The 14,894-nt window shown below is 36.5% G+C and overlaps 1 protein-coding gene and 1 long non-coding RNA gene across 2 annotated transcripts; one reads left to right on the top strand and one right to left on the bottom strand.

Annotated features, from left to right (window-relative positions):
• The first annotated feature begins 508 nt into the window (after positions 1 to 508).
• On the top strand, positions 509 to 1,561 carry LOC127411394 (uncharacterized). Its single transcript, XR_007892275.1, has 4 exons — positions 509 to 556; positions 642 to 686; positions 864 to 1,029; positions 1,171 to 1,561. It is a non-coding gene; the product is annotated as an uncharacterized LOC127411394 (long non-coding RNA).
• A 12,288-nt stretch (positions 1,562 to 13,849) lies between these two features.
• Positions 13,850 to 14,500, bottom strand: LOC127411311 (histone H1-like). Its single transcript, XM_051646801.1, has one exon. The coding sequence runs from the start codon at positions 14,447 to 14,449 to the stop codon at positions 13,850 to 13,852; it is 600 nt and encodes a 199-aa protein (XP_051502761.1). The 5' UTR covers positions 14,450 to 14,500.
• Between the last annotated feature and the right edge of the window lie 394 nt (positions 14,501 to 14,894).

Consider the following 14,894-nt stretch of genomic DNA (forward strand, 5'->3'; position numbering starts at 1 on the left):
AGTTATTGTTGTTCAGCAATCCTGTAACGCTGGGTTATTTAAAGAAACGATAGCTAAGGGTCGACATCAAATCATTTCAATATGTCTCGTGATGTTAACGTTTTAAGTTACTGCATCATGCGTTTGCTCTCCAACGCAGTGTTAGCAGTGTAGCTTGTAGTGGTGGTTAGTTAAGGTTAGCAACATTAACCTGACCGTCAATAAGTAGTTTTATGAACTCGATATACATTATATAGACCTACTATCTAACCCCTTCTGCCCCCTAGCTCTCTCTCTCTCTACGCGCTCTGTCCCACTCCCTTTCATATTTAATTTTTCTTTTTATGTTAATTTGTGTCTATTATCCAAATCTTAGGAGTATTGCACATCGTCTCGACCCTGGACAGAAGTCACAGGATTGGATATTGGGGTGACACACAATTACAATACTACTGTACATATTTTTCAGCTCTGTGTTAATTCTTATTTCTGTTTTATTTCAAATTCTTATGTTTGTATCTGATCCTAGGTCCTTCCTCAGACTGATGGCAATGATTGTGGAGTTTTCATGTTCATGGTAAGATATATTGAAACAGTTTTTGTTGTACTTTATTTATTTATTTATTTTTGTCTTGGAAATTAATCTTTACTCTGTTTTTCAGTGTGCCCTCTACACCGTGATGAACACTCCATTCAGTTTCACTCAGGTGAGCTTTTCTATTTTTTATAAGGTTGCTCTGAAGTTGTTGTACTTTATTGCTGGTCATTGAATTCTAACAATACTAATTGAATACTAATGCTGTAACCAGCCTGTTGTTGATTGTCAGTAACAAGAGTTGTCCTATTGGGGGCCAACAAATGACATTTTTTCTTTCTTTTGAAAGGCATGGGAAAAGGTTCACCCACTGGACCGAGGAGGCAAGATGCCTGACCAAAGGGACACTACGACCTCTTTACAGGGGTTTTCCAGGACTAACTCATGACTTGCTTTTGCCGCGAGGAACCGAATGTCGGTGGACTTCATTGTGGCAACAAGAGGAACAGATTCAGGTACATACATCAAGAATGCATTTTACATTTTGTTTCTTTTTTACTGCATTTCAAACCAATAGCTTGTCTAGTAAATAAACTAGTTACAGAGACATACATGGAAATGTTTTCAATGTCATTCTCAATTTTCTCTTCACACAGTCCATCATCAGAGACCAACAGATATCAAAGTGGCTTGACACTTTTTCCAAGCGTTCCACCAAGACAGTACCTGTGCAGAGAAGATCAGGAGCAAATTGATGCAATTCACTCTCACCTGACTTCAATTCTGGACAGCACAGTGACAAGATCAAATTAATTACGGATGTCCTTTTTCCAGAGGTAGGTCTCATGGGTTAGCTGTGCTCTGCATGGTGTCAGATTCACATTGTTTTTAATAAGTCAAATAGTTTATCCATAATGTGAGATCATTGCTCTAAAAACAATTGTCTTTGTGGTTAATATAGAAAAGACACTTTTGATTTAGTTGTAAAATCTAAACATGCAAAATGATACGTGGCTTATTTGGGGTCAGTTCTTTCTCTGGTAGTCCATCATCTGTGCTCTTGCTTTTGCGGAAAGAGGATAAATTTCTGCAAGGACCTGTCATTGACATAAGGTACTGTAAGGATCCTATAAATGGTCAAACATGACATCCTGCCATTATTTACAAATAACCATTTTCTCTACAACTATCCAACTTTTGCTTTTTTTTATCAGTGAGCGGGAGCATTTTGACAGGCAGATTGAACAACAGATAAAGAAGAGTGGCGAGCCATATGGGAATCATCAACTGGAGTCATCCTAGCGTCTGGTGGGTTGACTCATGACTTTGCACCTCAGCATCTAGCGTCTGGCAAGAGGACAACACTTCTGCAGTTCATGTTGTTAATAAAGGGTGTTAATAAATAAATTGTTGGCTAAATGGCCCTTGGAATTTGAGAAAGGGGTGAATAGTGTTTGTCTTCATAAAATGTTATGTAGGATACTGTTCTGTAGCTGTATGACAACCAATAGTGAGTACTACAGCAGATATCACTTTTGGAAAAGATACAAACAGGAGATTTTATTTTTATATGTGCTAACACAAATTATATTACAGTATGACAAATAAGGGTATTTTAAAATAGTGTGGCACAGAGGCCAGTTGTTCCTCACTATAATATGTGTGTGCTTTTCTCCTTTCCCTTATTTTTTTCTTGTGATGTCAGTCATTCTTTGGTTACCTGTTGATTGTCAGGATGGGAGTAATTAGGGATTGTTACAAGTGGTGCTCACTGCAGAGCCAAATGGGTGGAGCTTGACCTAGTCTGTGCACATAATCTTACTGCTGACAATGGTAGTGCAACCTCTCTTTTTTGCTATGAAGTAATTTGGTCTAATTATCAAAGTAAGCAATTGACTCTTTGTAGAGTGGATATGTTGTCTTGCAGTACTATAGAGGTCAAGTGAAACAATGATTCCTAGTACAGACTCAGTAGTGTAGGCTAATTGAATATTTGGTGTGCCTGGTTGAATATAAACAGTTCTTACTCTTAAAGCAATTTGTTGATGTTTTTAACCATGCCCAAAAAAATAATTACGGTTAGTTGTAATTTGTTTCATTTGTTAGGCAAATCTTTGGCGAAACAGACTCTGACAATGAGCCAGAGAGGGGTATAAAGAGGAGATACCACATCTCCCCTTGTCCAGCGCCACCTATTCCTCCACCTACTCCTGACATACCATCTAATTTATTAGTATAATAGTGAATTATTATATAATGTAGTGTTATTCACTTAAGATAATCGAATTATTGTCATAATCATGTTTCACAGCAGCACCACCTGTCCCCTTTAATACATCTGGCATGCCTTCCAGTCCTCTACGCCACTTCTCTGTTGGACATGTTCCAGATCTGATGCATTCTGAAGATGGTTATCACACAGGTACTTTTCTTTTAATTTTTTATAGTTGTTTGCTTGCAAGCTTTGCTCATCAAAGTGATCACTTATGGGCAAGAACAATAAGTTCATCTTGCCAGTCCCCAGCCTCTGTGCCTCCATATTGCTACGCCTTTCTCTCACATGCCATCAAGCTCTATGGGCCAGACCTCTGTCAGATAAGCATTCCTTTAGGCCCACATTTAGACTGGGGAAGATGGGCACTGGACCTAATCCTTGCTCTGGTAAAATCCTTTCAATGTAAAACATTCTGTGTCTATCCAATTTTTAAAATGATATACATTAAGTAAACTTGGTATTTTTGGTCTTTAAATGCTTCCTTTACTCTTTTTGTAGCTGCTCAGCTGCACATCCTAACATTGTTGGAACATGTGAAGGAACAGCAAATGCAGCTTGCTGCTGCTGTCAATAATCTTGCTGCACGACAGGGGACAGAAACTCCTGTGGCTGAAATGCCTCACAATATCAGTGTCCCACTGGCCACTATGCCTGAAGTTGAGGAGTTGGAGGAGTGGCTTAAAGATTCAAGAAACGCACAGGCTAAACAAAACATGTTATTTTTTTGTTTTTAATTTTCATTATCTAAAGCTAATTCATGATTGCTGTACAAATGTACTCTGCCTATATTGTATTCACTGCTCTCATCTATATTTTGAGACTTCATCAAAACAGAAAAACAGAATAATACATTTTATATCATGTATTTTTGTCTTTTCAGATATCTGCACTGGGTGCTGTTGGAGGATAAAAACAAAAAACCAAAAAAAAAAACAAAAGAGTCACGTGGAACATACTTTCAAGGCTTTTCTCAGATGCAGTAGCCAAACAAATAAACTGGAAAGGAGTCAATGGGAAGAAGTGCTTTAAGGAAATGCTTACAAGAAGTTTGTTGATCAATAAGTATGGTATAATATCAAGAAGTTGAGTATTAGACACCTTTCTTAAACCATCTCCACAACCTAAATAATATATATGGCCAAGATATTACTATTTAAAATAAATAAATATTATTAATTTCTTTCTTTTGTTTTAACTGTGTTTGAATTCCTTCTGTGTCTGTTTAAAACATGCCTTCAATATAAGGGCTCAAAAGTAATTGGACACTTGTCTACAAAATGTAGACAACTATAAACATTAGTTTCTGCTTTAGGCTGTGTCCACATAGCGTTTCTTTTCTAAGCATCAGCATCTTTTTTCAGTTGTTCCTAATGAGGAGAGAGCGTATGTGGCCACAAAATTTCAGATTACTCTTCACCAACTGAATTGTAGCAGCCTTGACTGCACCATAAGCCACAGTGAACTCTTGTACCAGATGTAAAATGCACTGACTTTAGGATCCCTATGGCTTGGAGAGCCAATAGCTGACAACACTACAGGGATCTCCATAGTGTTGATCTGAAGTGTAGTAGTCATTGACCAAACCGCACGAGGCATTAGATGGCACTATACTCTCTGTTAAAATAGAATAGGTAAAATATAAATGCACCAGCTCATTATGAAAGGTAGCCCTGGAGAGTAAGCACAGCAAAATGGCTCACACACATACAACTGCAATTCAATCCCATTAAACAGAAATACACACTGTAAACTACTTATGTGATTTCTGATCAATTAAACTGATTTTATTACAGAAGAACTATCAATTAGGAGCTTATTAGTCTGGGGAAGTTGGAGATGCTTATTGCACATTTTCTCAACAGGAGCTGTAAGGAATAACCAGTCTTCTACCAGTGCAGTAGACAGTGGGATAGATTCTTACGCCATCCGTTGGTTTAATCTTGCCTCTGAACATGACGGCGACTGGAAAGAACGTGCAAGAGCCAAAGAGGCATTAACTGAGGTAAATTTAGATAGAAGAAGCATAGTGGCAGTTTGTGTTTTTAGCTATTACTGTTTTCCATCAGCATAACATTACAATGAGCAATAGTGGCTGACCTCTTAAAGAAAAAAATTGGACAGTAGCGTATTTATTGTCACATGTTAGTAGTGTATGCCAAGCCCAGTTGCAGCACATTTGTCTATATAATACTGTACAGTATAAATATAAAAATATATTTTATAACCAGTCTGTGGCTTGTGCACACAGCTCCTTGACGATGATTGGCAAATATTTACCCTAAAGAGAGAGTTAGCTTTGTGGAAGGTGTGCTATGCATCTTTGATTAAACTTGTGTACTACTTGTGTTGTTTGGTCCTACACTCTCTTAGCTGAGCTGAGCTGAGTTTTGCTGTCTACAGTAAAATACTTGAGGGAGAAGTTTTAACAGTTTATTTTTCAAATAGTTGCTCTACACTTAGAGATAATTTTCTATGTGGACTGTCCTCTGTGATGGTTAGATCTAGCCAGGCCATCTGTGGGTTATTTTGGCTTATTATTTTTATGCCAGGAGAGGAAGGGCTTATCTTATATCTTAAAAAAAAAAAAAAAAAAAAAAAAAAATATATATATATATATATATATATATATATATATATATATATATATATATATATATATATATTGCAGACTCCTCATATTTAGTTCAGATTACACACATGAGAAAAGCATAAGGAGAAATTGAGATTTTCCTACTTGGATAAAATGGTGAAAAACGTTGATAGGAGAGCTGATTGTCATTTATTTTTTATCACCATGACAAATTGATGTGACAATTAATTTTTTAATCTGGTAATTTTAATTTGCAGCAGCAGTTGACAGTTGTGTGAAGTTCCATTTGTGTGAAGTAAATGAGTGTCAGCAAAATGTCAGCCAAAGCGGAGTGATTGGACTGATAGCACTAGATTGCTTTGAAGTGCTGTAACATAGATCTAGAAGGGGAAATTGGAAGACACAGTACACAGCCTGTGTGATGTGTCCAAAAGTCTCCACCATCATCAGGGATGACTACGCACAACAATAGTATAGAGGCTCATATAGACAAGCCTCACAGCCATCAGATTCCTCATTTAGTGGGACAATTACATGAATATCAACTGTTTTGAAGTAACTTAAATGAAGACTAGTTTACAGATTTAAAAAAAAAAAAAAAAAAACAGCAGTGTCATAATATCATATTTTTGTGCGCTAGATTTTGGAAAATAGCCCAAATACAGACACTATAACTCAGCTTAGCCTATATAGGTCCATTTACAGTTTATCAGTAGTCTGGCTCTGAATGCTGCTTCAATGGAACTCAATAAAACTGACATTATACCAAGATAAGAGAGATAGATAAGATAGAACTTTGATCCCTGATGGGAAATTTAGTTGTTATAGCAGCATCAAACATTTAGAAGGACTTAAATTTAACTTGTTGAAACTTACAGAAATCGTGTCATTTATGGTTGTGACTGTATTCTATAATATTGTCCTTTTTTCATTCCATAGTCTAAAACTAACAGCTTTCTTCTTGGTCTTTCGTTTGCAGATGCCTCATGGGAATTAAACAGCACGTGTGAAGTGGTTTGTAATACCATGGCTTTCCTACCTGTCCTGGTTGTTGTGTTCGGTGTATTTACGGTGCATTGTATGAAATTATTTTTTTGGATGTTTTTTTCATGTCTTTGCAGTTTTCCTCTGCCTCTTTTCTTTTCAAGACATATATTAAAATAATTCAATATAGAAATTTGAAGAACTGCATAATTTCCCTGTGGTAATTATTCAGATTCTTCTCATTCTCATTGTGTACCACTGTTTTAAGCTTAGTGAATATTATGTAAGCACAGCAAGTAGAGACTTAAGTGTTTTATATAAACTTTCGTTTGACTTCTTTTGCAAAAATTATCAAAATGAAAGAAAAGCTCCACAGTGGCACTGTTGTTTTATCTCTGCATTGTATTGTTTATTAATTTTATTGTTTAATATGCTAAATAAATGGAAGATAGATCAACAGAAAGCCCTTGAATAAGTCAAATTTACTCTAATGTCCAATTTTATTTTGAATGTATGTTTACAGTGAGGTAGATTATCAGGTGGTATTTTACTGTAAAAAAAAGTGTTCAGTACAGTAATTGTCTATACATCTAAATCAGTACTTTCAACTTTTTGTTGTCTAAGAGCATGTTAAAACTTAATAGAAAAAAAAATATCAGTGGCATAAGACAATAAGATATATAAATCAAATCACTTTTATTGTCACTTAACCATACACACAAGTGCAATTGTGTGTGAAATTCTTGGGTGCAGTTCCGATCAACATAGCAGTTGTGACAGTGATGAGACATATACCAATTTACAATAACATCAAATTAACACAACACAATTTAAAATCTAATATACACATAATTACACACAACACGATATACAAATAATAATATACAATGTACATTGTACAATACACACAATATAGAATACACAATATACAATAAAAAAATGGTATATATAGTATATATAAAATGTACAGTAGGTTGTATTGTACTGTATTGACATTCAGGCTGTTAGTCAGTTGCCAGTGTGTTGTTAAGAGAATATAATTTATGACAGTCCAGTGTATCTATCTAATATATATATATATATATATATATATATATATATATATATATATATTCATCTTCATGTATATGAGAAGATGCTTGAAATTCTAGATATGTATACTTTTGTAGTGAGAGTGTGTGTGTGTCTGTCTGTCTGTCTGTCTACAAAATGAGCTGGCCCAGAACCGGCATGGTACTGGGCCAGATCGAGAACAGAGCTGGACCAGATTTGGCCCACACTTGGACCAGTTTTGGACCAAAACTGGTCTACATCTCTCCTTTAAAACTTGAGATATGTAATGTAATATCCATTAATAAGTGTAAAAAATGGAGTTTCTAACAGTGTTAAAACTTGGCTATCCTTTGAAAAAATGACCAGAATGAATTTGAACAAGCTATAAAACAGAACAAAAAACATGCTGTATCTAAATGTCTTCTGTTGATTAATCCAATATTTAGAGCTTGACTGCACACTCTGCGTGTCATTTTCTTTTGTTCTGTCTCTGTCATGAATATTTTCTGCAGTGCATCAAAAGTGCATCACTTGGATAGCTCAAGTTAAGAGCACAGATGAGGCCAAATAACATAGCATGTGCAGCTGATGGTAACTCATTAAGGACTTCCGCACCGTCAATAACAATCCCAATTTCATGTGGTGGCTGGAGAGGATCCTCCTCCTCCCTGATGACAGACACTGCCATTGTACACCTCTCAAGCTCTGTTTTAGCTTGATTCTGATGAAACGAGTATCTACACAATTCTCCCAATCAAATCTCAATAAAAAACTTAAATTGGGGTTCTAGTAATGCAAAAATGTAATGACTTGCAGAGTTAACGAAGGCTCCTCCAAGTATTTTTCTCATAGCAAACATTTGACTTTATTGCAAATAAAGCTTTGGTACAAGTATTAATAATAGCTATCCCCCAAAAACTTTTGACACCTGCTGTGACAAGAAATATTAAATAGTACAATACAGTAGTATACATTTACTTCAATTAAGATTCACTATAATGTTAAAAGATAAAACTGCCTTGTGTTTTCATATTTTCATTAATTTCATAAACTGGCCACAGACTGACACTTTCCACAGTGCAATATTTGGATATAATATCCATTTTATGTCCAGGTTTTCACTGCTCCATCTGCACTGCTGCTGCTCTGAAGTGGCAAATATTTCACACTGAAATTAAAATATCTTGATATGTTCCAGCCACATACAGTATAGCCACACTATACAGTGTTTTACAAAATATAAACCAGCACAGAAAACTTAGTCTGTGTATTAGACATTAAATAAAAAATAAAATAAAAAACTGTGTAGATTAATGACCACTGGGGGACAGAGAACTTAACAATAATTATAGGCATAGGCAAATATGCAAATATTCAATAAGCCTGAGTATTTTTGTAGGACCTGAGACCATGTATATGGGCTTTAAAGTTTAAATATTTAAATATTTTATCTTGTTTAAAGTTTAAGTGATTAATGCAAAACTACTTACCAGATACTCTTTGATAAGTTTGTCCACGTCTTCTCCAAGGTACACAATGAAGCACTTCAGCAGACACTCTCTTAGATTCACCTCAAGGCTCTAGGTGAGATCGCAAACACACACATAATGCAAAATTATGCTGTTCAATTTTGCAGCTTGACTGAAGATGCAAACACTACACAATACACAAATGGGCATTTGGAGTTACAGTAAATGTGATTCACAAATGCTTAGTGCAAACCAGTTAAAAGGCCTGTCAAGCTCAGAAGAAAAACATAGTACATCTTCCAATGTGTAATCTAACTTCACAATCAAATGTGTTGACAAAATGAACACTATTGCTTATGTGATATGAGGCTAATGTTGATGTACTGAGCAAGTAGTACATACCTGATCAAGAACTATTAGTATATTCTGGGTCTTCTCTCTGACATCTCCTCCCTTGTTTCTGATTATCTCAATCAGCTTGCTGTGGTGCTTGTCCAAGGAAGCCAGGAATCGTGGTTGAAGTGGAATGGTTGTAATTCTCAAATTCAGCATTGATCTATAAAAAACAAAATAGCACATGCAAATGTGATTACCTTACATGTTACATTAGGACTGTGTGGTAAGATCTTATTTTTGACACCAAGGGCCAAAACATGCATTCTGAATTGGTTTGGATTAATTTCTTAGCAGGTTTCTTATGATAGGGAATAATATGACTCCAGCCAGGTCTCCTATGCAACCAAATTGGCCCGGTTGCTAGGGAGGGTAGAGTCACATGGGGTAACCATCTCGTGGTCACTATAATGTGATTCGTTCTCAGTGGTGCGCATGGTGAGTTGAGCGTGAATGCCACGGTGGATGGCGTGAAGCCTCCACACGCGCTATGTCTCCGTGGCAAAGCGCTCAACAAGCCACGTGATAAGATGCGTGGATTGACGGTCTCAGATGTGGAGGCAGCTGTGATTTGTGCTCCGCAACCTGGATTGAGGTGAGTCACTACGCCACCACGAGGACTTAAAAGCACATTGGGAATTCCAAATTGGGTGAAAAAGGGAAACCCCCCCCACGCAAAAAAAATTAATAAAAATAAATGAATAAAAATAAAATGATAGGGAACAATATCATTTACTTTACAGGCCACCACTGACCTATTGCCATTGATTAAAAAAGTGACTTACTTCATCCATTGTGAATAATGCAGGCCATCACTCTTTCAACTCTTCCACTCCTGATTCATTTTCCACAATTTCCTGTCTTCGCAGTGAAAAAGTCATGGCCTTTTTGTCCTTTATCACTGCACAATTGTCTTGCTTCTTCACTTCACTTAAAAGTGACTGTCTCTCATTTTCCAGTTTGTCTGTGGTCTCACCAGTTGGAATGTCAGGTATGTGTTTGCCTCTCCTCTCCAAGGTCTCTTTACTTTGGACTTATGTGAATTTGCAAGCAATTCAGAACACCCAGTGCCATTTAGTTGAGTTCGGTAGTTGCCCATTTTTGTCTTCAGCTGATGCTTCCACCCATAGCAACCTTTATATGAACCAGATTCAGAGAGGCATGGGTGCTTCTTGATTAGTGCTTCGGCAACATCACTGAAGTCAGCATCTGTTGGGTAGGCTTTGTACTTGAATACCTCTTCAGCTATCTTTTCCAGAATATCTGACTTTGTTTTTGAACTCGGTGTCAGCCTTGTCATGTTTGACCTATACACTGCATTTCCCTTTTCTAACTGCAGTTCAGTGTCATAGGAGAAAGTTGGAAGCGGAAACTCTCTTGGCCACATCTGAGTTCTTGTAGAGACCGTGCTGGATGGTGTGGAGAGGTGCTCTGTGTCATCCAACTGAGTAGACAAAAAATCATCACAGACAGTGAGATTTAATCCTGGGCTGCAATCATTAGTTTATTGGGATGACCTTGACAGTTGCCAAATAATCAGTAAGTTCCGCAGTAGATTTCAAGTGTACTAGTGCATCTCCAAAGTCTCTGTCTTGGTAGTGCAGTCTTAATATCCTGTTTAACCCACACACTTTTCTGACTTCATCCATAAGCTGTTCCATTATCTCTGGAATTCCATCAGGCATAATTAGCTTCCTGGTGTCATCAGGATTCAGAATAACTCGCCCATCCAAAAGGATCTAGTAAAAGCAAGAATTAAAACAGTAGTATTAGTTGTAGTACAAAATTGGTCATAACTTGCATGTATTTCACATTAACAAATTAATTGATTCACAATTCTCCCTTTTCAGAATTCTGGTGAATGGTGACTTTTTATACTAAATATTACTTTAGGACATTCCCAAGATTTGTCAAACTGCTAAGGCCTTATTTTAGGTTTAGCAGAGTCTAATTTTTACATTGAATAAGGACAGCAAATGTTGTCTCTCTCTTTCATTAGTGATATGCTTGTATAGATAGAATGAATAATTGCCACCAAAACTCTTGTTCAGTATACATACTGGCATGAAAGAATTGATTTCACATGCAAAAGTATTAATTCATAAAAGTGCAAAAGGTATTTTTCCATTTAATATTCTGGTATTTAGAAGGTGTACTCTTATCCTAAGCTGTTTGTTTATAGTTAACTGTTTGTCTGAATCATACTGAAACTTTCCCATAATAACCGATCCCAACTAACAATTGTCTTAATATTATACACAGGATACTATTTAATTTATACACTATTTTATAGGAAACAATTTAAGGACATCTGATGCACACTAAATTTTCTAATTGCAAAGCTATTCAGCTATTAAATACATGTTGTTAGTCAGTTGCACAGCTGTATAACATACTATAAAAAACTGCCTATTTTATCAGAAATTAATTAGATCAGGAGTGATTAAAGGTTAAGGGGACATTCTTAGAAAAGAGGGTGCATTGTCTGGCAATTAAATAGACATTGATAAAAGAAAGCAAGTTAAAAAAAATAAATTTCTCCAACATTTTCAACCCCACACCCATACATATACAACCTTATGCATGTATGTATCTCTTCAAAGAGATGAGGCAGTTCAGTTTGTGAGGATGGCTGATGAAATCTTGACAAGTGTCTCAAAAGTGCATTCCAAGTCTTGCAGGTACATGGACATTTGAAACAGATGCATGGATAGGAATGTTGTCGTCCATAATGTCTGTGTTCAAGCTTATAATGTTTAAGAAGCTTAGATCTTCATGAAACAGAAGTACCACAGTCTTTGCATTTCCACATTCATCGGAAGACTAAGAAGAAAAAAAAAGAAAAAAAAAACACCTTACGCATTTGCCACTTAATACAAGTGACAAAATGCAGCATGGTACATTTGCATTTAATTGATAGAAACGGTTAAGTTTGTTGTCAGTTATTATTATTTTTATTTTATATTTATTTTTATTATTTTTGCATTATAGGAAATTATAGAACATTAAAAAACAATTACAGTGAACAAAATTCAGTTACTACTTCAGCAACGCTGAAGCAACGATTTTTGTCCTTGAGCAAGGCACTTCACTCCAGGTTGCTCCAGGGGGATTGTCCCTGTAATAAGGGCACTGTAATTCACTTTGGATAAAAGCGTCTGCCAAATGCAGAAATGTAAATGTAAAAGCTGAAATAGGTAAATAGGTTTATACTGTACGAGACACACACACACACACACACACACACAAAAAAAAAAACATAGTGATTACTTTCTTTGCAAGATAACAGCAATCATTCTCTTTTAATGTTAATATTTTAGATTGATTTTTAAGGATATTTAAAACTACATGAAATTACTTACCATTTTATTTATTGTTATTGTCTGGTCAAATTAACTTACATTACACTGGGTGTGTAACTTTATGTTTGTTTTTATTTGTGTTTGCAATTCTTGAAAAAAATAAATATAAAATACTAATGTGAAGTGAACGTGCAGTTAAATTTTCATACTGTCATGTAATTTCCACTTCATTACAAATTCAACTGAAATTGCTGAACTTACATTTACATACTATATTAGTAAGTATACATCTGTGGTAAGTTCAAAGCTATTCTCTAAAGTGCTGTATTTCTATTTTGTATTTTAACATACAATAATGTTCACAGTTGTTCATTTTGGGACTTACCAACTTCAGCAATATGTCTAACATTGCGACCTTTTCAGGAAACAACAGCAAACCTGTTAACACAAAAGGAAAGGTGAGATTTCACATTTAGTTTTTCGTTGGGACAGTTTGCATAATTGTCACTGCAGATTTATTTATTAACTAGACCTTAGACATACTGATGGTATTGTACTATACTGCATTATACTGACAGATGAATGGAATATGAGTTGTCTTCAGTCAGTACTCATTGTCTAGTATCTAATCATAAAAATTACGCATAAAAGAATGAAAGTAGTATTCATATGAGTTCACAATATTACAAAATGTGTGGGTCAGGGGGAGCCTAGCCTCGCCCTCGGCAAAAACATGCTCAGACAGTGAGGACATGCCCTCTCCTAGTTTATTCAAGCACTATAGAAAAACAAGCCTTAACATACTACCATTCAGTGATGGGAAGATCAGGTCATTTTACTGATTTGGATCTTTGAGTGTCATTCAGCAAAATCAGCTGAATCTTTATTCAAGTAGAATTAAATTAAAATGTTACATTTTCAAAAGCAGAAAGTTCAACATTAATAGTATATGTGATAAGGACGACACAAATGTAAGTATATATTAGATATTCCTCATTGGTATAAAGACTTAAAGACAAAATCGATTCATCATAATTGAATCATTTGTATAAAATATTGTCAATTAATTGCACTGACCTTGATTTTAAACTTCTGTTTATATTATAATAAACAAACAGAGAAGTGATCGACTATTCTCACAACAATGCAGGATAGTATTTATGAAAAACAATAAATCCGACCAATAAATAAAGTATTGCTCTTTTATATGAATTAGTGTGTGGCTCTTAAAAGAGCCGTTTTGGGGAAGAAACTCTGTAATGAGTCTATTTACTTCTTTTTGGGGGCTGCCTTTTTAGGTTTGGCTGCTTTAGTCTTTGCCGTTTTGGGTTTGGCAGCTTTGGTCTTTTTGGGACTCTTTGCTGCTTTCTTGGGGGTTGCTGACTTTGCCTTCTTGGGGCTCTTCGATGCCTTCTTGGGGCTCTTCGGTGCCTTCTTAGCGGCTGCGGGTTTCTTCACCTTCTTGGGGGATTTCTTAGCGGCGGGTTTCTTTGTCGCGGCACTCTTGGGCTTCTTGGCAGCAGCGGGTTTCTTGACTTTAGGAGCGGCTTTCTTCACGGGTTTCTTCTTGCTCTCGGCTTGATTCTTGTTGATCTTGAATGAGCCGGAGGCGCCGGTTCCTTTGGTCTGGATCAGAGTCCCTTTAGTCACCAGACTCTTGATGGCGAGTTTGACGCGGGAGTTCTTCTTCTCCACATCGTATCCACCGGCGGCGAGAGCTTTCTTCAGGGCGGCGAGAGACACGCCGCTCCTCTCCTTGGATGCGGACACAGCTTTGACGATGAGATCACCGACGCTTGGACCCGTTTTCTTGGGTTTAGCTGCAGATTTCTTCTTGGGCGATTTGACAGCTGGAGCGGTTTCTGCCATCTCTCTGATCGGATCTGTAACCTCACACACAAACACTGTCTGAGTTCAGTAATGAACAGCTGCTGAGCGGCGCTGCGCTCTTGAAACACACATGAGAACCATATAGACTCAACCCGCTCGACTCAGTGCTTGTGTGTCTCCGAGAGACGCTCCAGATTGTGTTTTCTCCTCTCACATTTAGAGAAAAACTGGAGTGGTGAAAGAGTTTAATGGAGTAAAAACATTGTGAACACTGAGCAGGACTACTGTGCTTTATTTGAAGACAAAAAACACGCGACGAGGAAACGTTTAGTTTAGCACAATCACATCAAATCCACGGCGAGCATCAGTCACCGGGAACAGCTGCGTGTGAATTTGTTGTGATTTTTATGTAGAAATGTTTAATAAAAGTTGAACGTGTCCTCTGAGTATTCAACACACACTTTGACAATAACTTTAATGAAAT

The sequence above is a fragment of the Myxocyprinus asiaticus genome, chromosome 2 (assembly GCF_019703515.2).
Source record: "Myxocyprinus asiaticus isolate MX2 ecotype Aquarium Trade chromosome 2, UBuf_Myxa_2, whole genome shotgun sequence".
In the NCBI taxonomy this organism is placed as follows: Eukaryota; Metazoa; Chordata; class Actinopteri; order Cypriniformes; family Catostomidae; genus Myxocyprinus; species Myxocyprinus asiaticus.

Bases quoted from the DNA above. Each gene is read 5' to 3' on its own strand.
- LOC127411311 (XM_051646801.1), bottom strand. From the start codon at position 14,449: ATGGCAGAAACCGCTCCAGCTGTCAAATCGCCCAAGAAGAAATCTGCA.